This window comes from Brassica rapa, chromosome A01 (genome assembly GCF_000309985.2).
Source record: "Brassica rapa cultivar Chiifu-401-42 chromosome A01, CAAS_Brap_v3.01, whole genome shotgun sequence".
Classification (NCBI taxonomy): domain Eukaryota; kingdom Viridiplantae; phylum Streptophyta; class Magnoliopsida; order Brassicales; family Brassicaceae; genus Brassica; species Brassica rapa.
The window spans coordinates 23,836,257-23,862,072 of NC_024795.2; the positions used below are offsets into that span (position 1 = coordinate 23,836,257).

Below are 25,816 nucleotides of genomic sequence, written 5' to 3' on the forward strand. Positions count from 1 at the left end.
ACCTAGTGAATATTATTACAACAACGTACATCAACATGCATATAAGAAATATTAGAGGCGTAGCGTGTATATACATAAGAAATACTAACTATGCGCAGGCAGTCCAAAGTTACTCAGGTTCAATCCTTCTCTCCACGTGCTTTTGGGTTTTTCCTTCTTTTTTTTTAATTTTATTTTAACGAGAGGCATAATAGTAATTGTAGCAAGTCATCTTCCTCCTCACCTAATCTCTGTAACAACGACGCCTCCACTTGTTTCAAGATTTTTCACCCATTTAAACACGATTTCATCATTTTATAACTCAATCCTATCATATTTCTACAGATCCTAGTAAAATACACATGTTTTTAAGATAGAACGAAACAATTACAAAAAGAATTCGAGAAACCCGAGTTTATCTTTGATTAGGGTCATTTCGCGGAGTGATGCGGAGGTAATATTTCGACACAAATGCAGCAGAAACAAGGACATCCCATGGTGGAAGTTCTCGCTGTGGGAGCTCGACGCAACTCAATGCTGGAGCTTGACGGAGCTGTGGTTTGTGGAGGAGACAAGACGTAGAAGAGACTTGGAATTTACGGTGAATGAAAAAAAAAAGGAAAAAGTTAAAATATTTTGGGAAAATTGTTTTTTTTAGAGCGAAAAAATGGTAACTATGTCCCTTTATACTAATCTATACTACTTTATGTCCCATTAGACTAATTTTTTTCAAAATGGCAGTAATGCCCTTAAAATTGTGATTTTTTTATTCCTTTTTCGTTTTTTTTATTTTTTGTTCCTTTTTCGTTTTTTTATTTTTTTTAAAAAAAATCGATTTTTTTTTCAAAATATAAAAGTGAATATTCACAAATATTTTGTTTCCATATTTTTAGGAACTGATTTCTTATCCATAGAATACAACTAATATGTAGAAATCGGTTTCTACAGTTTTTTAGAATTATAGTAATGTTTAGATTTTGATTTCTACATGTTTTAGATTTATAGTAAATCTGTAGAAGTCGGTTTCTACGTGTTTTAGATTTATATTAATGTGTAGATTTTGATTTCTAAAGATTTTAGAAAGATAGGTTAAGCGCGGAATGTGTATTCTAAATATTTTTAGAATACTCCTATTTACGTAGATCATGTATTCTAAACATTGTAGATTCAATGAAAAAAGTGGATTTCGTTTTCTACTTCGTAGAATGTCATTTCTACTTTATTTAGAACATAATATGAAATTTATAATTTTAACTTTTTTATAACTGGAAAAAATATCACTAAGTTCATATAGGTATTTTATCAAAAGTTACTATTTTCCAATTTTTTTTTGTTTGTAAAACTATTTATTAAATTTATTTTCAAAAATATTAAAGGGTGTTATAGGAAAATATGACACAAAATATAGATTATTCTAAAGGGACATAGTTACCATTTTTTGCTCTAAAAAAACAGTTTTCCCAAATATTTTTAAATAAAATAATCAAACACAAAAGGAAAAGGAAACTAGAATTTTTTTGTAGTTACCTTTCGTTAGGGAAACATAACTAAGAGTTAATCAAAAGAACCTTAGGATAGCAATAAGTGATTTGTGATGTAATAAAAAGTCACAAAGTGACCTTAAATGAAAATATTAAATTTGTTGTTATATATATTATAAACGGAATATTTTATTTTTTACAATAATATATATATATATATATATATATATGTTTTAATAGAATATATTAAATGGTAAAACGCTTTTTCAAAATAATTTAATGATATATAATGCTTTGATTGAAAAATATTGACAATTAAATGTGTCATTAGAACATGTAATCAGATCAGTTGGGCCCTATTGACAACTTTCATTCGATTAAGCCCAACACTATAGTAACAAAAATAAATTGCCGAGATTATAGCTTTCACAAAATAGAATATTTAAGGGCCTTCGTTTTAGGCAATAAAATCCCTAAATATCTAACTTTAAATTTTTAACAAAGAAAAAAAGAAATTTGATCTATGGCATTCTTTTGTAATTATTGAATAAAGTTCAGGGTTAATTACTATTTGTACTCTTGTTTTAATAGTTTAAGATTGGATATGAGAAGTAAACCATGCTAGTCTAACTCACATTGAAGTGTACCAATAGGCTACAAGTTTTGATCATTTTTCCCTGAAATGATATCTTACTTAAAAACTAGTATATCCCCAGTTGAATATCTTTTGTCATTCATTCTCTATGTAAACTCTTAGATACAATTAAATTAATTTTCCTGGCAGGTTATAATTTAGGAATTACACGTTCAATAAAAACCAAGTATTTGTTGATTAATAAAAACTCAATGTAACTATAGTCTACAGGTCTCAGATTACGTTTCGGTCTGGCATCAAAGTAAAGCCCAAATGGGCTCCGGTTGTTACAAACAAAGCCTGCCTGTTCAAATAGCGGACAGAGCCAACAGTGCATAATCAGAACGTTATGCATGAAAGGGACACTCGTACTGCTCGTCCTACAGATACGACAAAATGATTTGATAATAACAGCTGTCCATCAATCCTTGAGAAAACTAGGGATTTTAGATCATTCATGAGTATATAAAAGGTAATCGTTCGTTGATAGAGAGGTTCCGGAAAACTCTTCCTTAGACAAAGGTAAAACGTTTTCTTAGTATTTATCACACACAGTTTATTTTTCTTCCTTAGCTATGAATCGAAAAGCTTGTATTTATCTTAGTTGTTTATTCAAGTTCCTTATAGTTATGAATCTCAAACTAAGACCTTTTGTTGTGTTTGTCCTCTCTTTTTCATACTCCTCAGAACACTAGGATCAATCAAGAATCAGGCATACTCTAAGCAAAGGTAAGACCTTTCCTTATCACTCATATTGTTTTATCATTTTCCCTAGCATTTTTGCAACCATGGACATAAGAAAGTTTGAATGATATATCTCGACTAAAAAAATTCAACGTTACCTACAATTTTTATAAAAAATTGTTTATCCTTTTCCCTTGCATTTACCTTTTCCCCTTGTTAGAATGGGTATTATTTAATCTATTTAATGAACTTTGTTTACAAGATGATTGATAATATAATTGGATAAGTCTGTTGATGGTGAGGTTTCAACCGAATCTTCCGGTTTTACAAAAAGTCATCGTTTAAGAGAGGTGAAATGTTTTTCGTAGTCATGGACGTGTGTCTGTCTTTTCTTAGCTAGTAATTTCAAAGTAAAAGCCTTTGTTGTTCCTTTTTTTTTCTGCCAATATGTAGATAAATATGTTGATTTGTTTTGTTTAAAAATTCGGAACTCGGGAATGCTTTTTTTTTATCGGGTTTCCTTTATAAAACTAGCAGGAAAAGTTTATATTTTCGGTTATTGTATGATTCCTTGAACTGTGGATATGTGTTATGAAATTAAGTAATTGTTTGCTCGCTCAATAAACTACTTAGTCTTGTCTGAAAGAGTTTTCTTCTCCTCTTTAGAAAATGTAACCTTGATATCTGAAAGCAAAAGTATTTGGTGATAACCAGTTATATAATCATAGGTGTAATTGGATTTCCTATAAAAATACTAGCAGAATCATTTATATTTTCGGTTATTGTGTGATTCCTTGAATTGTGGATGTGTTATGAGATTAAGTAATTGTTTGCTAGCTCAATAACCTACTTAAAGTCTTGTCTTAAAGAGTTTACTGCTTCTCTTTAGAAAAGGTATCCTTGATATCTGAAAGCAAAGGCATTTCGTTATAAACAGTTATATAATCATAGATGTTTCTTTTTTTCTTCCAATATCTAGATAAATATGTGGATTGTTTGGTTTAAAATTAGCAACTTGGGAATGGTTCTTTTTGTCGGATTTCCTTTAAAAAACTAGCAGAAAAAGTTTATATGTTCTGTTATTCTGTGATTCCTTGAACTGTGGATATATGTCTTATGAGATTAAGTATTTGTTTGATCACCCGATAAACTAACTAACTACTTATTCTTGTCTGAAAGAGTTTCCTGCTTTTCCCTAGAAAATGTATCCTTGATATCTGAAAGGAAATGTATTTGGTTATAACCAGTTACATATATAATCATTGATTTTTATAAATCTGAGACCAAATCCAACAGCTTGTGATTCAGTTTGATTTAACACAGTCGGTTTGGTTTTCAGTTTCTCATTAGTTTCGGTTTAGCATCTAGTTAACTTGCATCCGTTTAAACATGCATGGGATTCCCAGACACTTTCTTACACACAGTGAGTCTATATGTAGTCATAAAATGGAACGTTGAACATGAAAAACGTACGTACTTTCTTCCATATATGTAGACGTTTGGGTGGCATGTGACACGTACATATATAAGGGGGGGGGGGGGGGGGGGGGGGGGATATCGAAGTCTTACATTAAAAAAACGATTAAATTTGAGGAATTGGTTTATCCTTTGGACATAAGACCAAGAAGAGGAGAGTTGTAATCTTTGGACAGAAGAGAGTTGACTAAATATAATTTTAAATAAGAAAATCCAAATTTACTGAAAAGTAAATATTTTGTTTTATTTTCTCTCTCAAAACAGTTAATATTTATTTCTCACTTCCATTAATTAATTTTTTTGCTACTTATGATTCCATGAATTGTGGTATAAACAAAAATTGATCTTAATTAAATAACAAAATGTTTTATACTTTTTGGTAATCACAAAATGTTTTATACTTGGCCGTTAAGATTTAAGGTTTAGTATATTAGGATTTTATGATTAATTACTTTTACATTTGTTGGGTTTTGACGGACACATTACTTTTACATCTCCAGGGTTTGCATGTAATGGCCCGTTTACGTCAACGTAAGAACTCGGATCCCGAAAATTTCACCCAAGGAGGTGGTCGTGCGGCGGGAGGAGCAACTCGTGGTGGTCGTGCAGCAAGAGGAGCAATTGGTGGTGGTCGTGGTGGCAACAACAACATACCTCGTGCTGGTGGCACTTACACACCTGGCGATGCAAATCTGGACATCATGAGAATCATCCAAGAAGAAGCCCAAAAGAGGGACGAAGACATCACAAAAGGCGGAGAAGATACGGGTAACGGGAGAAAGAAAAAGAAGAAGAAAAAGAATAGAGTCAACGATAACACCAATGTCAACAACAGGTAACAATGAGAATATTACATATCTACGCTAATTCTAAATGATGTTATGTATTATGATTAAAATATTTAATATTTTAATTTTTGTTATATATTATGATTATAATATTAATATTTTTATGCTTTTTGCTAGGAACTTAATCTGGTTCTATTTGCTTGGGATATTTGCAACATACTCTTCCGTTATGGCTCCTCTCACATGTGCCTTCAACGCCGAAGAGTATTTGCCATATCAACTCATCATAGTAATGGAATTTGCTTTCATAGTTGACATTTTACGTGGATGGATATACGCCTATCATGATAATCAGCCCATCGCTAATGATAGGTTTCTCCATTGGTATGTCTCCTTAGCTGAAGCATTTTTACATTTTGATCAATATTTTTTATATAGTTAATAATAAATATCTATGTTTCTTTGTAGGTGTTACAGGATCTGGTTACTTAATCCTAGGAAGTTGGAACTTGTAGCTGTGGCTGCTGTCCCATTGGCTAATATTATCCAGGTACATTCTGAAAATTAAACCTTTTTCAATTCTTGTATGTGCAAGAGTCAGATATGAATAAATACTTTAATATTCCATAATCTATTCCTTAAAACCAACTTATTTTTCAGATCAATATACTGTATTAATTTAGCTCACTAATGTATGTTTTACATTATATTTATGTAGTGGGAGTATTTAAGGTGGATTAATATTGTTCGGGCTATGAGAGGAAAGGAGCTATTAGAGAAACTTGAAAAAGTTGAAAGCTTCAACTATGCTTTCATCATGTTCATAAAGATCATGGCTATCCAGTTATACTGCATACACACAACTGGATGCATGTTTTATCAACTTGCCACAGATTTTGAAGGTCTTCCTCAAATATATCAAACTTGGATGTCAGATATCCAAATTGGCAACCAAAATCTCTCAGGACTCGGGAATGTGCAGAAATACATTGCATCGACCTATTTTGCCACTGTCACACTGTCCACCGTTGGTAAATATTCAATTTTGATATTTTAAAATTTTACAGTCGAAATTCTTTTGTGGATTATTAAATTAGCAGTATTATTATTTTGACAGGCTATGGAGACATTCACGCAACTAATCTGACTGAGATGGTAGCTTTGGCATGTCTAATCATCGTTAGCTTAACTGTGTGGACCTACTTAGGTGTCCAACTAGCAAACCTCTTTGGGAGAAGATCGAAGAAGCAAATAGTTGGAGAGAAGATGGATAATCTGGAGAAGTATCTGAAAGAAGCCAAAATTGCTGAGAATTTAGCTGAAGACATCAGAGGTCATATGCAGATGAAATACAGTGATGATTACGATAGGAAAATTCTTGAAGATGTTCCAGCTTGTCTCATAGCCAAGGTACTATTTATGAGACTTGAGTTTCTAGTTTTCTTTTTGTTTTTGATAACTTAAATTTAGCCGCATAATTCATCATTTACTAGCCCATTCTTGCACGTACACAGTAATCATTACACATCACGTTTCACGGTAATTATTACACAGCCGTTATGCATCGGTTCTTGTGCTTCTGCGAATTGATCATCAAGAGTTATTTAGTTTCTGAAACTATTGCTTCTTAATGGTATCTCAATTTTTATTATTTGCAGATAAATAAAAATTTCAATGAAAGCATTATCAGGAGTGTCTCTCTATTCAACGGATGTTCACCTGAATTTTTTAAGCATCTGGTAAACTTATAAAAGAGACTTCTTATTTCTTTTTACAACTTCAGTCTATTTATATGGTTAAATACAATTTCACATCAATTGGTTTATGTCTGTCCTATTAGGCTAGTGGGGCTCAACAAGATTTTCATCCCCCAGGATGCACAGTCTTAAAAGAAGGAAATATTGTGAGCCAACTACACATCTTATACAAAGGAGGCTTGGTAATGATTTTTCTGCTACATATGACTTTTTTGCCAAGCTAGACATGATGTAAACATATATTATCATTTTGTTTTACACTCTTTATGTTTACTGCAGGAACTATTGCAAGGAGAAACTGTACATCCACCTCTTAGAAGGCCTACTACAGTATTCGGATTAGAATCATTTGTCTTGAATGAACCTCTTCCACATACTATCCGAACCTACAAGGCAAGCAAGTTTCTCATCATAAGCAAAAAATATTTCATGGAGTGTCTTCACAACTATCTCGAAGATGGAGCGAGTGTGATGAGAAATTTATCAAATGTAAGAGTCTCTCATGAGTGATTTCAGTAACTTAGCTTTATATATATATATATATATATATATATATATATTTAGGAAAATTTTCTCTACTGTATTTCAGGGGAGAGATCCTGCTTTTGTTGAGAGGCTATTGCAGTCGGTATTTGGTATTCAAATGCAAAATGATGTGATCAGGAAGGCATCTTTGCTCAACCATGCAATATTTTTTGATGATCTTGAGAAGGTTAAAAAGTTGATCCACTGGGGAGTAAGCGTGGATTCTGTCGATTATAACAACATAAAACCATTGGTAAGTTTATTTTTATAAATTTATGTTGTCTAAGCATACACTAACTACGTAAGAAAAACTGAAACATTATTGTTCTTAAAATTTTTTTTTCAGGATTTTGCAATCAATAGAGGAAATACAGAGATCATCAAATTCCTCATGAGTGTAGTAGCAGAAACGAACACTACAGGTACTTCAATAGTTTATATTTTGTTTTCATCATTTTGCATGCAGGAGGCTATCAATGGAAATCATTAATTAGAATATGATTCTTATGCTTTCAGGGATAGATCAAGAACATGCTGATTAAGCTATGTGAAGAACATACGACATGTTATCAGGTATATTACTACATTAAAAATTCAAATGTTTCTAGAAATTCTACATGGTAAATTGCTTAATCTGACAAACAATGTTTCAACAGGATTTCCACATCGAGCTACTACTTTTGGAGTTTCAGCATCTTCCCTTCTATCACAAACTTTTTTTTTATTTCTTGATCGTTGTCTTTAATGAGAATTGCACAACTATTATCACTTTCTCAGGTTTTGGTTTTAGTACATTTTTCGGAGGAGTTTTATGTTGTAATCTTTTTCATTGCCAACAAACTGAAGTTTAAACATTAAAGTGGTTAAGTCTATGACCATATGGTTTACTCTATTTTTTTTTTTTATAATAGAGTTGGATGTTGTTCTAATGGTATTCTATTATAGAATGAAAAATAGAGTGATGAACAAAAAATTAAAAAAATTATTCTATATATAAAATAAAAAAATAGGTTTACACTATTATAGAATAAAAAATAAAGTACTATTAAATCATTTTTACTTTAAACTCTATTTTATAGAGGAAAATAGAGTAGAAATGCCCTAAAAAGATATTTTTTATCACAAGTTTTGTTTACGTTGTTAGGCCACGAAAACGATCGATCCATGGAGAACTAAACCATCGACATATTATCAAAACCGTTTTGTCAAAATACCAGTTTTATATTATTGTATACAATTTCTATGGAAACCATAAACTAACGAATACACATCATAAGTTTGGATTGTTTCTTTTTTCCCCTAAAATAATATTTGAAATTCGACACAAGAAAATGATAAACGTAACTCAAGAAATTAATTGTCCATGAACAAGGTTTTGTAATTCATAAAATCAATGATGACCAAAAATAATGCAAGTTAGATAACAGCCCAAATGATAGATTTTCTTGCCAGTAAAATGAAATCAATATAGATAATTTCGCATTCAGTTGTCAAAGATGTATAATTAGTGAAAGACTCGTTGATCAAAATAATAATAAAAATTAGTGAAAGACTGCAAGTATGAAATTGAGGTCTGTTGGAAAACAATTTGATAGGTAACGAAAGCTTTTATCTGTTTAAAATCTTAATCAAAAGTCAAAATCTAGTCTTAAGTCTTCAAAGTTCAAACATTTTTTGTTGACTTTTTGTTGGGACTAAATCTACGGTGTCTACTACACTCACGCTTTCTTTTCTTCCTCGTCTTCAGCACCTCGAATACTCTGAACCTCTATCATCTGCAGAGAGATTGAATCGGATCAAAAGTTGGAGTAATCGTGATTAGGTTAATCGAAAATGGTGTTCAAGAACAAGCTCTTCTTCTCCTCGAAGAAATCCGGATCGTCGAGCCCCGATAGCTCCAACAGCCCCAGATCCGTCGGCTCCAACTCTCCCATACGATCCGACAAGAAGAAGCCCAAATCCGCCTCCAACGACGAAGAGATTAAAGACGGATCGAAGAAGAGCAAGGGAAAGCAACTTCCATCTCCTCACTCTATCGGCAAATCGAACTTGTCTCCTAGCTCCGAAGGACCTGCTTTCGTTTCTCCGATCATGGCTTCCTCTCTGGGCTTGAACCGGATCAAGACGAGATCCGGACCTTTGCCGCGGGAAAGTGTTTTCAATTTTCGGAACGATGGAGAAACTCCGCCTCTGTTAAGTACCAGCAAACTCTCGAAGGTGGTTACTGATGGTGGCGGCAGTAAAAAGAAGGAAGCTGGGAGTACCAAGCTAGGGTTTGAGGAGAACAAGGATCGTGATGGCTTGTCTCCTGATACTGGCCCAATGAGGAGCCTCAGCCCTAAGTTGCCGCCGGCATCAGGATCTCGATTGCATAATGTAGCATCCTCATCCGGAACTGGTATGTCCACAGATTACTAACAACATCTTAAAATGGGATTCCGTTGATTTAAGAGCATCTCCAACTCCACTCTATTTTCTCTTTAAAATATAGTTTAGAGTAAAAATGCTTCAATGGTACTATATTTTCTACTCTATAATAGTGTAAACCTATTTTTTACTCTATATATAGAGTAACTTTTTTATTTTTTGTTCATCACTTTATTTTTCACTCTAAAATAGAGTACTATTGGAGAAACAACCAACTCTATTATAGAGTTACTCTATTTTAGAGGAAAAAATAGAGTAAACCATTGGAGATGGTCTAAGAATGCATTGAACTTGTATGCACCTGTTATGAGCATATTCGCTTGTAAGATGTTATAATAATGCTAGTTTTAAGAATCACCGCACATCTTATTCTGAACTGTTTCTTGATATTGTGTATGTTCTGTTGATTCTTAAGTTTCTTATGGTGGCACTACGTAGGTCGCTCTGTGGCGTCTGGACGCTCTGGTCCTCTAAGAAATTCAGACTTCTGCACCCCGGAGGTACTTCATTCTCTATCACATATAGTTTTGAAGTAGTTTATGTTATGTTATGCTATAAGTTTTAAGTGATTTTTGTGACTTCTTTCTTAGAATTCGTATGAATTGGAAAATCCAAAAGAGTCAGAATCACCGCGTTATCAAGCCTTACTTCGTATGACTAGTGCTCCGCGGAAGAGGTTTCCTGGTGACATTAAAAGCTTTTCTCATGAACTGAACTCGAAAGGTGTACGTCCATTTCCATTGTGGAAGCCTCGGAGGTCGAACAATGTGGAGGTAGGTATTCTAGACTCTCCTGTTTCTTTTAATCCCTTGTGAGTGTTGCTGCATACAGAGTTTAATAGTCTGTCTTTTCCAGGAGATATTGGTTCTGATTCGGGCAAAGTTTGATAAAGCAAAGGAAGAAGTAAACTCTGACCTTGCGGTATTTGCTGCGGACCTGGTGGGAGTTCTTGAGAAAAATGCAGAAAGTCATCCTGAATGGGAGGAAACGTTTGAAGACTTGTTAATATTGGCTCGCAGTTGTGCTATGACTTCTCCTGGAGATTTCTGGCTTCAGTGTGAAGGTATAGTTCAGGACTTAGATGATAGACGTCAAGAGCTCCCTCCGGGAGTTCTCAAGCAGCTTCATACTCGGATGCTTTTTATACTTACCAGATGTACGAGATTGCTTCAGTTTCATAAGGAAAGTTGGGGAGAAGAGGAACAAGCTGTACAACTACGTCAGTCGAGAGTTTTGCATTCGTTAGAAAAACTACCTCCTACTGGAGCGGGAAGGAGTTCAAGTGCTGCAAAAATCTTAAAGATACCATCATCCACCAAGAAAGCTTTTAGTCAGGAACAGCGTGGTTTGGAGTGGAAGGAGGACGCTGTTGTACGCTCAGTTCCTCCTATCTCCCTTCCCGAAAATTATGTTCTTAAGGAATCTGAATCTCCTGCAAACATCGATAGAATGTCTTCCTGGAAGAAACTTCCATCTCCAGCACTGAAAACTATGAAAGAAGCGCCAGCATCAGAAGAGCAGAATGATATCAAACTTGAACCTCCAAATATGGTTAGAAATCGACAACCTAGTGATGATACTGGTGTTTCTGTTCTAAACTGCCCGCCAGCAAAAGATTCTCATGAACAGTCGCCCAAGCATCGTCACAATATTTCTTGGGGTTACTGGGGGGAACAGCCACTTATCTCGGAGGAAAGTTCAATAATGTGCCGTATCTGTGAGGAGGAAGTTCCCACTACCCATGTTGAAGATCACTCCAGAATTTGTACATTAGCTGATAAATATGACCAGAAAGGACTGAGTGTTGATGAGCGGCTGATGGCAATTGCTGGAACTCTTGACAAGATAGCAGAGACCTTCAGGTATAAGGATAGCCTAGCAGCTGCTGAAAGCCCAGATGCCATGAAAGTATCCAATTCAAATTTGACTGAAGAATGTAATGTTCTCTCGCCAAGGTTGAGTGATTGGTCACGGAGAGGGTCAGAAGACATGCTTGACTGTCTCCCAGAGACTGATAATTCAGTTTTTATGGATGATATGAGAGGTCTACCCTTAATGTCTTGTAAAACCCGTTTTGGTTCCAAGTCTGATCTAGGAGGCATGGCAACTTCATCTGCCAGCAGCATGACTCCTAGATCCCCGATTCCAACCCCCAGACCTGATCCAATTGAAATGATTCTAGGAGGCAAGGGTACATTCCATGATCACGATGACATTCCACAGGTTTGTGATGGTTGTGCTCCATCTTCATAAGTTTTCCTGTCTTTGTTATTAATTATTCCCCTGATAAAAAACTCTTGACAACCTAACGCAGATGAGTGAACTCGCTGACATTGCAAAATGTGCAGCAGATGCTATTCCTGGTGATGAGCAATCAATTCCCTTTTTACTTTCTTGTCTTGAAGATCTGAGGGTGGTCATAGACCGCAGTAAGTTTGAAGCACTTACAGTAGAAACGTTTGGAACTCGCATAGAAAAGTTGATCCGGTAAGTTTCTTGGTGTTATTATTGTATGAGAGATTCTCTCGAGTCCCTCCCTCACTCTTCATTATGATTTCCAGAAGTATTATCTGTTGAAAGTATACTTATTCTTGATTATATAGGGAGAAATATTTGCAGATCTGTGAGCTTATGGATGATGAAAAAGTTGACCTATCAAGCACTGTAATTGATGAAGATGCTCCTTTAGAAGATGATGTTGCTCGAAACGTGCATCCACGGGATCGCACATCCATAGATGATTTTGAGATCATAAAACCAATAAGTCGGGGAGCTTTTGGGAGAGTGTTTTTGGCTAAAAAGAGAACGACAGGAGATCTATTTGCAATCAAGGTAAAATATATTTTGCTTTATTCTCTTTTTAGTTCTTTTTGTTTTATGTAGCAGGGATTTTCTCTAATCTTGTGTTATAATGTTTGTCATACTCATCAGGTTTTGAAAAAGGCAGATATGATCCGCAAGAATGCTGTTGAAAGTATACTTGCCGAACGTGACATTTTGATTAATGTCCGCAATCCCTTTGTGGTGAGCACGTCTGACCATTTAAGCATATTATCTGGATAGATTGGCTTCTTTTAACATAAATTTGTTTTGAGCAGGTTCGTTTCTTCTATTCTTTCACAGATCGTGACAATCTGTATCTGGTGATGGAGTATTTGAATGGAGGGGATCTGTATTCGTTGTTGAGAAATTTAGGTTGCTTAGAGGAAGATATCGTCCGTGTATATATTGCCGAAGTTGTAAGTTCTGCATGTTTATTTTAAAGTCATGCCATGAAAGCTTTAGAAAGTGATTCCATGATCCAATTTACTTTTCAGGTTCTTGCTTTGGAATATTTGCATTCTGAGGGTGTTGTTCACCGTGATGTGAAGCCTGATAATTTGTTGATTGCGCATGATGGTCATATTAAGGTTTTCTTTTTTTTTTCATTGTTACAACTGTTTGGCCTTCTTTTGTTGTCTTGCTATTGGAGGATCACTGCAACTTTATGGTTTCTTTCGTTTTATTGAGCAGTTGACAGATTTTGGACTGTCAAAAGTTGGTCTAATCAACAGCACTGATGATCTATCTGGTCCTGGGACATCTCTGCTTGATGAGGAGGAATCACGATTACCGACGTCCGAGCATCAGCTTGAAAGGCGCAAGAAACGGTCTGCTGTGGGTACTCCTGACTACTTGGCGCCAGAAATCCTTTTAGGGACAGGACATGGTTCGTTCTAATCTTGATGTATGCTTATCTTTTGTTCAGTATGTTCTTGTAGTAGAGTGTGATCGGTATTCGGCTGGGATTGGTTATTGAGTCAGGCTTTACAAATCTATTTTTCCATATTGCATATATGCTTAGTACGCTTAACTACTGAGTTTCAGATAGTTCTGTTCCGTTTATCACATGCCAAGCTGCGAGAAATTATAATATAGGTGCAATACTTTTCAGGTGCAACTGCGGATTGGTGGTCTGTTGGCATTATTCTGTTTGAACTCATTGTGGGAATTCCACCCTTTAATGCAGAACATCCTCAGGTAAGAGACTAATCACTGCGTTCTTTCCTGTTCATGCTTTGATAAGGAGCATATGTTTCTCAAGGTTTTAAAAACTAAAATTCGTACTTGGGCTGATCTTATGTGCCGTTTTCTGTTGGCTTTGATTTGAAATAGTTACTTAAACTTCTATAACTTGCACTTTGCATCTAGTTTCGATTTTCAACATTTGATTTGCATTTGTTTTTGTTCTAGCAAATATTTGACAATATTCTCAATCGTAACATACCATGGCCTCATGTCCCTGAAGAAATGAGTGCTGAAGCACATGATATTATAGACCGGTAAGAGATCTTCTCTCTCTATAATCATATGCTCCACACTAGTGTTGTTTCCAAAATTATCAGTTGTGCGATAAAAAACATTGATGAACAACTCTTTTCTGCTCATGTTCTTGAGTAAAATTATCTGTTTTGCTATGAACATGCCAAGGACGTTCGATTTCAAATTCTGTTTTATTGTCCATAAAGGAAAAGACAGATCATATGTAACATATCCTGTCATCTTCTTTTTATAGATTTTTAACAGAAGATCCTCATCTCAGACTTGGAGCTAGAGGGGCTGCTGAGGTAAAAAATGGATGTCCTTTTTTCTTTGATGTTGTTCCAGTTTGTTGTAAAGTATCAGTGAAACAAATTCGATGACGCAGGTCAAGCAGCACAGCTTCTTTAAAGACATCAACTGGGATACGTTAGCGAGGCAAAAGGTGCGGTTTGTTCTGTTCATTTGTTTTATTTTTTCAAAGATATAAGCTTTGCAGAAGCAGACCCTCATGGCATATATAAAGGTTAACGCTACTTTTCTTTAGGCTGCATTTGTTCCAGCTTCAGAGAGTGCAATTGACACTAGTTACTTCAGAAGTCGCTACTCGTGGAACACATCGGATGAGCAATTTTTCCCATCCGGTGAGGTTGAAGACTATAGTGATGCTGATAGCTTGAGTGGCAGCAGTGGTTGCTCTAGCAATCGGCATGAGGAAGGAGAGGTAATATTCGCTGATCCACTCTTTGAATTCAAACTCCTTAAAATATAGTTGAAAAATTCTTTAATTATTGTACTTAAAAGGTAAATAATTTCACTAAAATGGATCAAAATGGTGGTACACAGGTTGAAGAAAGCGACGGACAAGCAGAGTTTGAGTCTGGCGTACCTGTTGATTACTCTTTCAGTAATTTCTCGTTTAAGGTACCGATCACATGAGTTCCCTGTTAAGAGCCGGCTCTGTGCAAGTATACGGTTGGTTGCTTACTTAGCGCTCTAACTTTGTTTTATTTCACGGTTTGCAGAACCTATCGCAGTTGGCATCAATCAACTACGATCTTCTATCTAAAGGCTGGAAAGATGAGCCACAACCAAACTCTCGTCAAAAGTGATACTAATACTTTCTTACAAGTACTTCTTTAGCCAAGCCAATGTTCATGGAAAATGAAAATGAGAATGCAAAAGTACATATATATTATAAAATCACAGAAACATTTGAAAATCAGTATTATTTTGATGAAAAATCAAGAGATGCAACCATTCTTTTTCTGTTGCAATGAACTCAAGGCTGTGCTTAATTTATTACGTCTACAAAGACGAGAAGAAAAATGAGGGGACAAGGGATATTAAAACATCATGGGAAAGATATATTGGTATCTTTCCTCCCCCACCCATGTTTTCATAAATCACCAAGGACATGAGAGCTTGTGAGGTAGCGTTTGCGTTAAACCATTAGTAACATGTAATAGATAAGGAGAAAGAGCTCACAAGTCGCAACCTATTACACTTTTTTTATTGATTTCAGAACGCCATTTAGGTCGCAACCCTACATAACCTCAATAATTTCATATTTATTAACTTGTCTGCCACGATGTTAGTTACACATTCACTGCACCCAACCTTTTCTTCTTTACATGATTTTGGAAAGGAAAATTAAACCACGCAAGACTAAGTCGCATCTATGAAGTATGAAGATAAAAGACATTATTGTGTTTCAACTTCCACGTATTTTACAGTTGGTAATATTATAAAGTTATAGTTGCCAGCTTACTGTACATTCTTCTTCTTTTTAGTCTGCAGTGCATAGCATACTATCCTACTATATAAAAAGGGCTAAATCCCTGGTTCCTAAGTCCTGCCACATGGGCAAAAAAATTGTGAGCCAATCAATATGCCATGTCACTATTTCACTACCGTTCTGGGCTTTAATCCAATAAATTAAAAACAGAGTTTTACCATTTTCACTTTCGGGCTGGCCCAAATCACTCAGTCGCTCAAGCCTAAAAAAGCCTAAAATCACTCCCCCGTAACCCTAATCCTAATCGATATCTCCCTCAGAACCCAGCCCCCCCCGTAACCTAATCGATATCTCTCGATATCTCCCTCATCGAACCCAGCCTCCCGGTAACCTGATCGATCTCTCAATAAATCCTCAATTCACGAAGACTATTGACCCTCCACACAGTATGGAAATTATCTCTTCGATGAAAGGCCCAGGATCCTTCGTCTTTTAAGCTCCGACCCGATCTGAATCTCGCCAGTGAGGTGAAATCCGAGACTTCTCGGAAGAGCCAACCGCCCAAAACGCGTGCAGCAGAGTAGGAGGAGGAAAGCGGCGGTGGCAGAGGAGAGGAGGAGGATGAAGGCGGTGAAGAAAATTGAAAGAGGCATTGAAGAGGGTAGAGAGAATAGAACGAAGAAAATATTAATGGAAAGGGGAGAGTGGGACAGGGGTTTCTCCATAAATTAGGACTTTCCATTACTAATACTCTTTTGCAATTTTTTTCCTTTTTATCTTTTATATAAGAATATACTATTTCCATAAATAAATGATTTCTCCAATATCAAATAAATATTCATTTTGTTTGCAGTTATGACATTCTAGATTTGCTCGGAAATATCTATCAACATTTAGGACATGAGATCTGTGATTCAATTCTTTGATCACTAACTCAATAGGCTTTGCAAATCTTCAATGGCTTCGTACAAAGAAGTTTTTTTGGTACCATAATTGAAAAATCTCAGTTCGTCTCTATGTATTACATTTAAGTTTGGTCAAAACGCCTAAAGCAGCTGCAACTCTAAAGTGAAGATTTTATATCATTACCAAAAGCCAGCCTTTATTCTATTAGCAAAAGGTGACCATACAAAACAAAAAAAAAATGAAATTTAAAATCTCATTTAAAGTTACAAAAAAAAAAATATAAAAGTTACAGCACTTAAAGTTAGCATTCCAAAGCAAGTAAATGTTATTAACAAAAAGTCAAGAATCTAGACGGGTACCACCCGAGCAAAAATAATGAATTTAAAAAATTAAATTTTAGTTGAACATAAAAAGTTAATAAATATATATATATATAACATTTTCTATTGTATTTAATATTGAAAAGTTTCCTGTGGTAGTCCTAAAAAGTTATTTTTACAGATATAGCACACAAGTGTCAAAATGTTCAAAATAAATTTCATTAAAAAGGTAAAAAACTGTTATATTTATATGTTTAAATAATCTAGACTATTGGTAGATTGAGTTTATGATTTAAAATATGATAAATCAAATATTAAAAAAAAATAATTTTTAAAATAATTACAAAATAAATTTTGGATTTTGAAAAAAAAAATTTAAACAAAAATTAGAAAATAAAAATTTGTAAAGACTGTCTTTTCAAACAATTTTTTCAAACACAAAATTTCTAAAACTTATTATATTTTTAAAAAACCTAAATAAAATAAAATTAGATGATCAAAATTTAAAAGTTTAGATTCTTCAATGAATTTGTTATATGTATTCTATTATTTTATATATATACTGATTAACATTATCATGATTTGATTATGTTAGATATTTTTTATATTTGTAAAAAGCTTTTTGAGGAGGTATTTTGTTCTTATATGTATTGATGTATGTTGTAAGCTTTTACAAAAATTTCAAAAAATTTAAATTATCTGTATTGCATTTAAGTAATGATTAAAATAATAAATATTATACTACAATATTATTGTCCCGACACATATATGGAGTAATTAGACTAGAGCCTGTGTCCGCGCTTCGTGCGGATTACATGTTTAATTAAAGAACAGTTTAATTAAAATTGGGAGTTTTAAAGTTTCTGAAAGTGTAAGTTAAGTTTTGTTTCTTTTATAATGCGAAGACGTTGGAAGCGGTGATCACCTTTTTTATAAACTAAAGTAAGTTTGAATAATAAATTATGTTGATGAATTTAATATTTGTAAGAGAAAATAGTATTTGAGTGTGCCTATTTAATTGACGTAGAAAGCTGTAACGTAAATTTTAAAAAAGTTGACTGGTGTCGTTTGCTATGAGGCTTAGGATAGACATTTATTCCTCTTTTGGAAGCGTTGTGTGATATCAATATCGTTGTCAAAGTAGAAGCGCGATCCAAGTGTGGTTGTGAGTGATAGTTTCCCTGAAAAAGTGAAATATTTGTAAGAATTTAGTTTGACATAAACTTTATGTTTATTTTATTACCATTATGTAACCGTAGAATGATACTTGTGATGATTACGATTTAGTTTTTCCTGGTAGATATGCGATTTTACTCCCTGAAATTAGACGTCTCATTGTCCCACAAAGTTAAACGTAGCAGTTATCTACAAATAATTATTGTATTATATTTCAATTTTTTTATATTTTCTATATATCTAGGGTATTAGGGTCATTTTGGGCATTTTGCTACATGTCATCTCTACAATTATAAAAAAAATAAACATGAGACGGATAATTTTATTTAATGTTGGTAATATCTTATGCATCATCTATAAAATAAATATATATTCATATATACCATTTCAGATTTAGTAATATTATTATTTTTATATAATTATACAATTTGTATTACTAAAGCTTTTAAAAATATGCAATTTTTAAACATCTAATATCTAATCGTATGATATTTAGTTTCTTATATATCTACAAAATTTTAAAAATATTGTTTAGGCCAAATGTTTGATAATTATACAATTTTATTTCATTTTTATCAGTTTTATATAATTTGATATAATATGTATCAAATCTATATTAAATTTTATTAAGATAATAGTAAAATCTATAACATTTAATAAAATTTATTTTTAAATATAAGTTAGAACAACACTAAGAACCTCAATTGAAATAGCATAATAATGGGATGCGTGAGAAGCTTTGTGATTCAACACGCCTCCGGTCACTGTGGCGAAAGACTAAACAAAAACATGTAATTTCATAAAATAAAATGAGCTTCTTAGTTTCTTGGTATCATATACCGTAAATGGATATTGGGCTGACTTCAGTATTGACTGGGATTTAAATAAATTGTTTGGGCTTCGTAATTGACATGGATATCAGCCCAGTTTGAGATGAGCTGGTAGATTGATTGGCCAGGAATTTTTTGCATATGTGGCACACTTTAGAAGCCTCCAAAATAGCTCTTTTTATATAGTAGGATGCACATAGATAAAAAAAATCATTAATTGTTTATATTTTAAACAAAAATATTATTAATTATTTACGTAACCATAATTCAACCTATTAACTATTAATAAATTTTACATAGAAAATTAAAAGCAACATATAATTTGAAACAAAAAAGTTCTCAAAAACAACTTATATTAAAAAAATGGAAGAAATAATAGATAAGAAGTAACCACTTAATTTTGAGATAAACATCCAACAAACAAAAATTAAGAAGATATAAAGATACGACCCACAAAATAAAATAATAATTATGCGACCAAAAAAATTCATATTCCGCGCGTAGCGCGGACCGATCCTAGTTGGTTTAAAGAAACAAAAGGCTGAAACAATACTGAAATAAAGTTTAGATTAAAAGCAATAATAATTACAACCACAACGAACTCCTTATCATCAGTGCCCACACATGAGATTAAAATTAAGGGAAAAAAAATAAAATTAAGAACATCTAACCTCAACTCTTAAACTAACATTTAAACAACAAAGATTCCACAAAGACATCCATCATCAAACGCCAAAAACGTTGGCGTTTCATATCATCATTCCAACTAGTGAGCCTCCCAATCCTCTATCCATTGGTCTAGTCCACCAGCTCCGAACCCGGCTGGCGCAACTCCTGGATCCTCCTCACCACCTCCACCATCACTGGCCTCTTGTCAGGGTGCTGCTCCGTACAGTCAATCCCCAGCTGCAGCATTTCCTCCATCTCTCCTTCCACCGAGTCCACCCTCTCCAAACTCATCAGCTCCGAGTCAAAAACCTCCCTCCTCCACTCTTCCCTCTCCACCGAGTGCACCCACCTCGCCAAATCCATCCCTTCCTCATTCATCACCGAGTTAGACGGCGCCTTCCCCGTGAGCAGTTCCAACAGCACCACACCAAAACTATACACATCCGCCTTCTGCGAGACACGACTAGGGTCAGTTACTTCCGGGGCACGGTACCCGGTAACCCGGTTTGGAGTCGCGGATGATGAGCCGACGAGCTGAGCCAGGCCGAAATCAGAGACCCGTGCGTCGTGTGAGTTTGTTAAGAGGATGTTGGAAGACTTGACGTTTCCGTGAGAGCTCAATGGATCTTGCGAGTGTAGATAGTCTAGTCCACGAGCTGCTCCAAGAGCGATACGTGCTCGGACTTCCCAGTCTAGTGGACTCCGTCCTGCGCCTTTGTTTCCTGTAACATTAGCAATTACATTAATCATAACACACACACACACAAAAAAAGCTTAACTAAAAAAAACAGAACAAAAAAAAAGCTTAACTACTGTCCTAATTAATTAACAAAACACTTACTGTGTATAATAATATATAGTATTTTGTTATAAGTAAATCAGACATGAAATAACTATTATTCTACAAAACTTATTCAATATAGTGTTCTACAGCCTCTGATTACTAAATGTGTCGCAAATAAGCCAAATTAGAAACTATAAAATATTAACAATATTAATCACAGTTATTTAGCAGAGAGAGAGATCATTTAGAAAAGTCTCTAACCGTGTAAGAGAGCAGACAAGCTTCCCATAGACATGAAGTCATACACAAGCAGCTTCTCGTCTCCACTGCAATAATAAGCTCTCAACGGCACCAAGTTCTCATGATCCATCGCCCCAACAACCTCAATCTTCTCCATGAACTCTCTATCCGCCATCGTCACATCCTTCAGCCTCTTCACCGCCACCATCGTCGCCGCGTCAAGCACCGCCTTGTACGCCGTCCCGAACGTTCCCTTCCCTAGAACCTCCGCCGAAGCTCTCAGCAGATCCTCCAGCTCGAAAACCTTCGTCGCGTTCCCAAAGAACACTAACTTCCTCGCCCCTGAGCTGTTCACAGCCGCCGTGGATGGCTCGTTTGCTTCCACCGCTGTTTTCTCGCCGGGAACTTCGATCTCAAGCTGCTTGATGGTTTCAACGTCGACGGCTCTTGTTCTCTCGTCTCCCTTTCTCCGGAAGAGAACCATCAAAACAAGAATGATCAGAAGGAAGCCGACCACGCAACCAATCACTATTCCGGCAATAGCTCCGCCGGAGAGTTTGCTCTTTCTCTTCCCGGGAATGTTTCCGACGGAAATAGGCTGACTCGGCACAGTTCCTTCATCACTACAAGCACCAAGCGGCTTTCCACAGAGCGAAGTCCCGAGAAAAGAATCAGAATCAAACTTCTGAAGACTCTTCGGTATAGATCCGTTCAAGGAGTTGTTAGAGACGTTGAACTGATCCAGGCCCAAGCCCAAGCCCAAGCCCAAGCCCAAATCGAGAAGAGAGCCGGAGAGCTTGTTGTTCTCCAAGTAGAGAGTCTTAAGCCTCGTGAGGTTCTTGAACCCTGAGGAGATCTCTCCCGTGAACTCGTTCTCCCCAAGATCCAGCCTCACGAGGTTGCTGAGACCGAACAAGAGTGGTGGAATCTCGCCGGAGAATCTGTTTCCTTGGAGGTAGAGTCGCCGGAGGTCGGCGCAGGCGCCGAGATCTAAGGGGAGGCTTCCGGTGAGCGCGTTGAGGCGGAGGCTGAGGGTGCGGAGATTTGTTAAGTTTCCGAAAATACCCTCGGGGATGTTGCCGGAGAGGGCGAAGCCGGGGAGGCGGAGGGCGGTTACGCGGTTGGCGCCGTCGCAAGCGACGCCGGTCCAGTTGCATGGTGTGGTTTGTTCGGTGTTCCAGAGGAATGTGCGGCCTCCGACGGCGGAGCGGAGGGAGAGGAGGGCGGATTTGTCGGCGGCGAGGTCTTGTGTTGAGGGAATAGGGAGAGAGAGGAGGAGGAGAATCGAGAGGAATGTGGAGAGACTACTCGCCATTGACGGAGTCATGAGGAAGAACGAAACCCTAGAGAGAGGTCTGAATAAGAAAGGTGTGGTGGTTATTACAGAGAGGAGTGAGGTGAAGCTAGTAGTCAAACACTTAAAGAGTCAATCTCTCTCCTCTTTTTTCTTAGGGTTTTGAATATTTAATTTTAATAAAAAAACTTTTTAATGCGACAAAAACGATATTTCTATTACAAGAGTGACGTCATCTATCTTGTCTATCCTTCGGACAAATTAATGTGATTGGTTATGTTTTAGTTATGCCATCATGGTTTGGTATCGCTGTGTGATTGTGAATGTGAGGGACCTTTAAGGCTTTAGCTCTGTTATTGTCTTATCTAATCTAACCTGCCTTGTCTCTTTAACTGCTAAAGATTCTTTATCAATATAATCTTAATTATCGATTAGACTAAGATCTTGCCACTGGTATCAAAATGCTGTAGATGAAGTAAAAAAATTGAAGAATTTAGCAAGTGGATGAGTTTAGTTGGAGACTAAATATCAATTTAATATCGGATTAATGGAATCCAGAGGGTTAATTAAAAAAAAAACTGTGCTAAGAATTACGATCATGTTAATTATTCTCTGCATTTGAGTAAAGTGGAGCCCTCTTCTCTAGATTATACACTTACTTCTATGTTCTTTATTCGTAAATACACTTGATTATTTTTATTTTTTCTCATGTAAACTTGATTTTTCCTGTAGAGTAATCAATGGTGCATGGTTGTAAAGGCAAAAACGAAGAACATGGGTGGTGGGTTAAAGGACTGGTAGGAGGACCATAACATGTAAAAAAGCCAACAACAATAATTTACAGCATTAAAGCTTTACATAACAAAAGAAAACACTTTAACCAAAGATAACCAAAACACAGAAAAACACAAAACACAGAAAAACACAGCTCTCGTTTCTCTCCTAAACACCCAACGGAACCCTAGCTCCGGCCCGGTTAATCCGGTGCCGGAGGCGCCTCTCTTTTCCTCTCCCTCTTTTTCCTTTTGCTTTCTCTTCCCCTTTGTCCTTAGTCGATATGCTCGTTACTCTGGTGGGATCTCCACTTGATGCTCCTCTTTGACGCAGACGGTGGCAAGATCTGACGATCTGGAGCTGCGGCGAGGCTAACGAGATGACGTGGGAGGACGAAAGTCGGCTTTTAGGGTTTTCAGAGTTACTGGATCTGGTTTTTCCCCTTTTCAGATTCACGGCAACTCCGACTCGGCGACGGCGCGTGGCTACGAAATACACTTCCTTCACCTCGGATCTACGTCCATACGTGACGGTGAGACAAACGAAGGAAAAGTAGACGGCGAACAGACAGAGTTTGGTCTTCCGGGATCTCCGGGAACACACGAACAATGGCTCCCGCAGACTAATGGGCAAAGAAGAAGATACACTCTAGCGGTGGTTCGTGGCGGTGGCTTATACCCTAGCTCTGAAGGTTTCTAACTTATGGTACGAGCTCCGCTTCTCTGAAATTCGGATATGGTGTATCGACCCGCGTTTTGTGCAGCTGGAACCCGACTTTCATTCGGATACTGTGTCCGTTTTTAGGCTGAGGGTCACAGCGGTTGAAGACCAACAAGATGAGGCTATCTCGACTACGCATCTACGGTGTTGAAGCTATTGGATCATGAACTTTGATGCCGATTATTAGGGTCCTTTAGCTAGTTTTAATTGGTCTCGGGTATAGTTCTTAGTCCTGTTGTGTTAGTAGGCGTTGTTGTACCATGAGGTCGAATTAGGAGGTTGAAGAGAAGGATCAGTCCGGGTCGTGGATTGATCTCTTTCTCATTGTGGTTCAAAGTACTTTGAGATTTAAATTAGGTAGCGTTGGATCCAATCAAGTGATTCAGGGTGTTACTAGATCATCTCAAAGTACTAGTGGTTTAAATTTCTAGTGGTCAAATCTTTGTATCCACAAAATTGGTGAAATGAATGTTGATGTTGAGCCAAAAAAAAAAAAAAAAAAGAAAACACATTCTCTTTTATTTTGTAACTGTCTCCTCTCTGTATCGATGTGTTCTTTTCGATATGAACCAATCTGTAATATCAATCACAAGGGGCCCACATTAACTTGTCACGATGGTCACAGTGTTATGTAACTGAGCGTTACAACTGGGGAAGCAACGGCTACAATAAACTTAAACTGGGATCCTTTACTTACACCAAATTCAAAGTCTCTCGCCATTAAGTGAAGCTCTAATTATTTTATAGTTATACTCTTGTAGATGCATTAGTCGGGAATATATATCATTTATAAAGATCAGATATTACAGGCTGACAAGAATAAAAGATCAAATATAATACATTATGTTATCTGCCATAAAAAGGTAAAAATTAGTTAAGTTATCCGTATCATATATTCATGATTCCCATGAATAAAAAATTCTTAGAAAAAATCTAAAAGAAATATACCATTTCAGTTGTACAATAAACAGATGTGTTTTTTGGATATGATCCAGTCTGTAATGTCAATCACAAGGGGTCCCATATGAAATTTGTCACCACGGTTCACAGTCTTATGTAATTGAGCGTTACACTTCGGGAAGCAACGGCTACAAGCCTACAATAACATGTTATGTGCCAGAAAAGAGAACAAAAATATTTCTCTATAGTTAACTCGAAGTTATTCATTTCATATAATCATGATTCACATGAATAAAAAACTTAGAAGATAGCTGAAAGAGTATCATTTCAGTAGTATAATGTTCATATACGGATGTATTTTTCCAGAGATTTAATAATTATTTTCTCGTTCGAAGACCGCACATGTAAATAAACAGTGTGAAGTTGAAATATAGTTCGCTCATCGGTTTATGCCGGTTTAACATGTATAACCAACCATCAGTCAAGTACCAGCATTTGTTTTATACAATTCTTACATCATATAAAAGTACTAAAGATAAAACATACATACAAGATCATACATTTCTCTGACAAACAACTTCAACCTAGAAACTAGAATTGTATGAGAACATAAGGCCTTCTAAAATAATGTTATCTGATAAGAGCACTCATTACAGGGATCACAGTTCTTTTCTTCTAGTTAGCACGTCCATTAATATGTACGTCAAAGAAGACAAAACATTTTCATAGTGGATAAGCCCACTCAATAAATACTAAATAGATATCAAATCTAATCTATTAAAACAAAAATAAAAATTTAAATTAATCCTAACTTTTCCCTAATATTTACTAAGTTGTACCACCGGAATTAACGTTAAATCTAAAGTTATAACTCATTAAGGTTGTTTTAGTCTTTTGCTTACATAACCTAATTTTTCTTATTTAATTGATTTAACTTTAACCTTCTTGGCGATAAAGATAACGATTGATGAACGCCGGGGACAATGACGAAGGTGTAAATTCCTCATAACGGTGTTATTCTATTTATCACCGGATGGTGGAGAGCTCATCGGAGTTTCGTAGCACGAGGCAGAGCGAAACCTTCATGTATAATTTCCCATCAAAGCTCCGTAGATCTCACAATGTGATCATCTCTGTAACACTCCATGGCTTTATACACTCATCTCTCACTCTTAATTGTCTTTCAATTGATTATTCTCTGTATAGATCTAAGATTTCATAGTGATTTTACTTTTTTCAGTAAGAGGTTATGTTTAAACTTTAAAGGATGTTTGTATCCACCTATGTTGTCTGAGGAAGGAGAAGTTCATGGAAATATTTGATTTTTAATTATTTTAGGAAGGAGATGTTGTCGAGGGTAATTTATACAAATAAAATGGACATTTTGAGGCTCTATAGAGCGTCTATATCAACAA

At 35.7% G+C, this 25,816-nt stretch overlaps 3 protein-coding genes across 7 annotated transcripts; 2 read left to right on the top strand and 1 right to left on the bottom strand.

Annotated features, from left to right (window-relative positions):
• Positions 1-1,328: 1,328 nt before the first annotated feature.
• On the top strand, positions 1,329-8,216 carry LOC103838973 (potassium channel KOR1). Of its 4 annotated transcripts, none has more exons than XM_033282501.1 (12): positions 1,329-2,616; positions 2,782-2,823; positions 4,755-5,089; positions 5,220-5,426; positions 5,511-5,592; positions 5,761-6,073; positions 6,160-6,452; positions 6,701-6,781; positions 6,883-6,981; positions 7,079-7,288; positions 7,389-7,577; positions 7,671-8,216. In XM_033282501.1, the coding sequence occupies exons 3-12, from the start codon at positions 4,767-4,769 to the stop codon at positions 7,812-7,814; spliced, it is 1,941 nt and encodes a 646-aa protein (XP_033138392.1). In that variant the 5' UTR covers positions 1,329-2,616; positions 2,782-2,823; positions 4,755-4,766; the 3' UTR covers positions 7,815-8,216. The 4 variants fall into 4 exon arrangements, with proteins under 4 accessions (XP_033138392.1, XP_033138370.1, XP_033138350.1 ...); XM_033282479.1 differs by having other exon boundaries at positions 1,329-5,089; positions 7,671-7,746; positions 7,841-7,897; positions 7,981-8,214; XM_033282459.1 differs by having other exon boundaries at positions 2,782-5,089.
• A 236-nt stretch (positions 8,217-8,452) lies between these two features.
• Positions 8,453-15,319, top strand: LOC103838983 (probable serine/threonine protein kinase IREH1). 2 transcript variants are annotated; one of them, XM_009115451.3, is made up of 17 exons: positions 8,453-9,722; positions 10,190-10,251; positions 10,342-10,524; positions 10,607-11,974; positions 12,066-12,238; positions 12,355-12,583; positions 12,683-12,775; positions 12,850-12,990; positions 13,069-13,161; positions 13,265-13,460; positions 13,686-13,771; positions 13,985-14,073; positions 14,307-14,358; positions 14,439-14,495; positions 14,598-14,774; positions 14,897-14,974; positions 15,076-15,319. In XM_009115451.3, the coding sequence occupies exons 1-17, from the start codon at positions 9,158-9,160 to the stop codon at positions 15,160-15,162; spliced, it is 3,729 nt and encodes a 1,242-aa protein (XP_009113699.2). In that variant the 5' UTR covers positions 8,453-9,157; the 3' UTR covers positions 15,163-15,319. The 2 variants fall into 2 exon arrangements, 1 of the variants encoding a protein (XP_009113699.2); XR_004452625.1 differs by lacking the exons at positions 13,985-14,073; positions 14,897-14,974; positions 15,076-15,319.
• A 4,243-nt stretch (positions 15,320-19,562) lies between these two features.
• On the bottom strand, positions 19,563-22,227 carry LOC103838993 (probable inactive receptor kinase RLK902). The gene is made up of 2 exons (XM_009115463.3): positions 20,735-22,227; positions 19,563-20,411 (listed from the first exon to the last, which is right to left on the bottom strand). The coding sequence occupies exons 1-2, from the start codon at positions 22,038-22,040 to the stop codon at positions 19,819-19,821; spliced, it is 1,899 nt and encodes a 632-aa protein (XP_009113711.2). The 5' UTR covers positions 22,041-22,227; the 3' UTR covers positions 19,563-19,818.
• Positions 22,228-25,816: the final 3,589 nt, after the last annotated feature.

Excerpts from the sequence above, each read along its gene's own strand:
- LOC103838973 (XM_033282440.1), top strand. The coding sequence starts at position 4,695 with ATGATTAATTACTTTTACATTTGTTGGGTTTTGACGGACACATTACTT. Across the intron at positions 5,593-5,760 it reads CATTGGCTAATATTATCCAG|TGGGAGTATTTAAGGTGGAT; the intron begins GTACATTCTGAA and ends ATATTTATGTAG. Across the intron at positions 7,578-7,670 it reads ATAACAACATAAAACCATTG|GATTTTGCAATCAATAGAGG; the intron begins GTAAGTTTATTT and ends TTTTTTTTTCAG.
- LOC103838983 (XM_009115451.3), top strand. The coding sequence starts at position 9,158 with ATGGTGTTCAAGAACAAGCTCTTCTTCTCCTCGAAGAAATCCGGATCG. Across the intron at positions 11,975-12,065 it reads ATCACGATGACATTCCACAG|ATGAGTGAACTCGCTGACAT; the intron begins GTTTGTGATGGT and ends AACCTAACGCAG. Across the intron at positions 14,074-14,306 it reads GCACATGATATTATAGACCG|ATTTTTAACAGAAGATCCTC; the intron begins GTAAGAGATCTT and ends TTCTTTTTATAG.
- LOC103838993 (XM_009115463.3), bottom strand. The coding sequence starts at position 22,040 with ATGACTCCGTCAATGGCGAGTAGTCTCTCCACATTCCTCTCGATTCTC. Across the intron at positions 20,412-20,734 it reads CTTGTCTGCTCTCTTACACG|GAAACAAAGGCGCAGGACGG; the intron begins GTTAGAGACTTT and ends CTAATGTTACAG.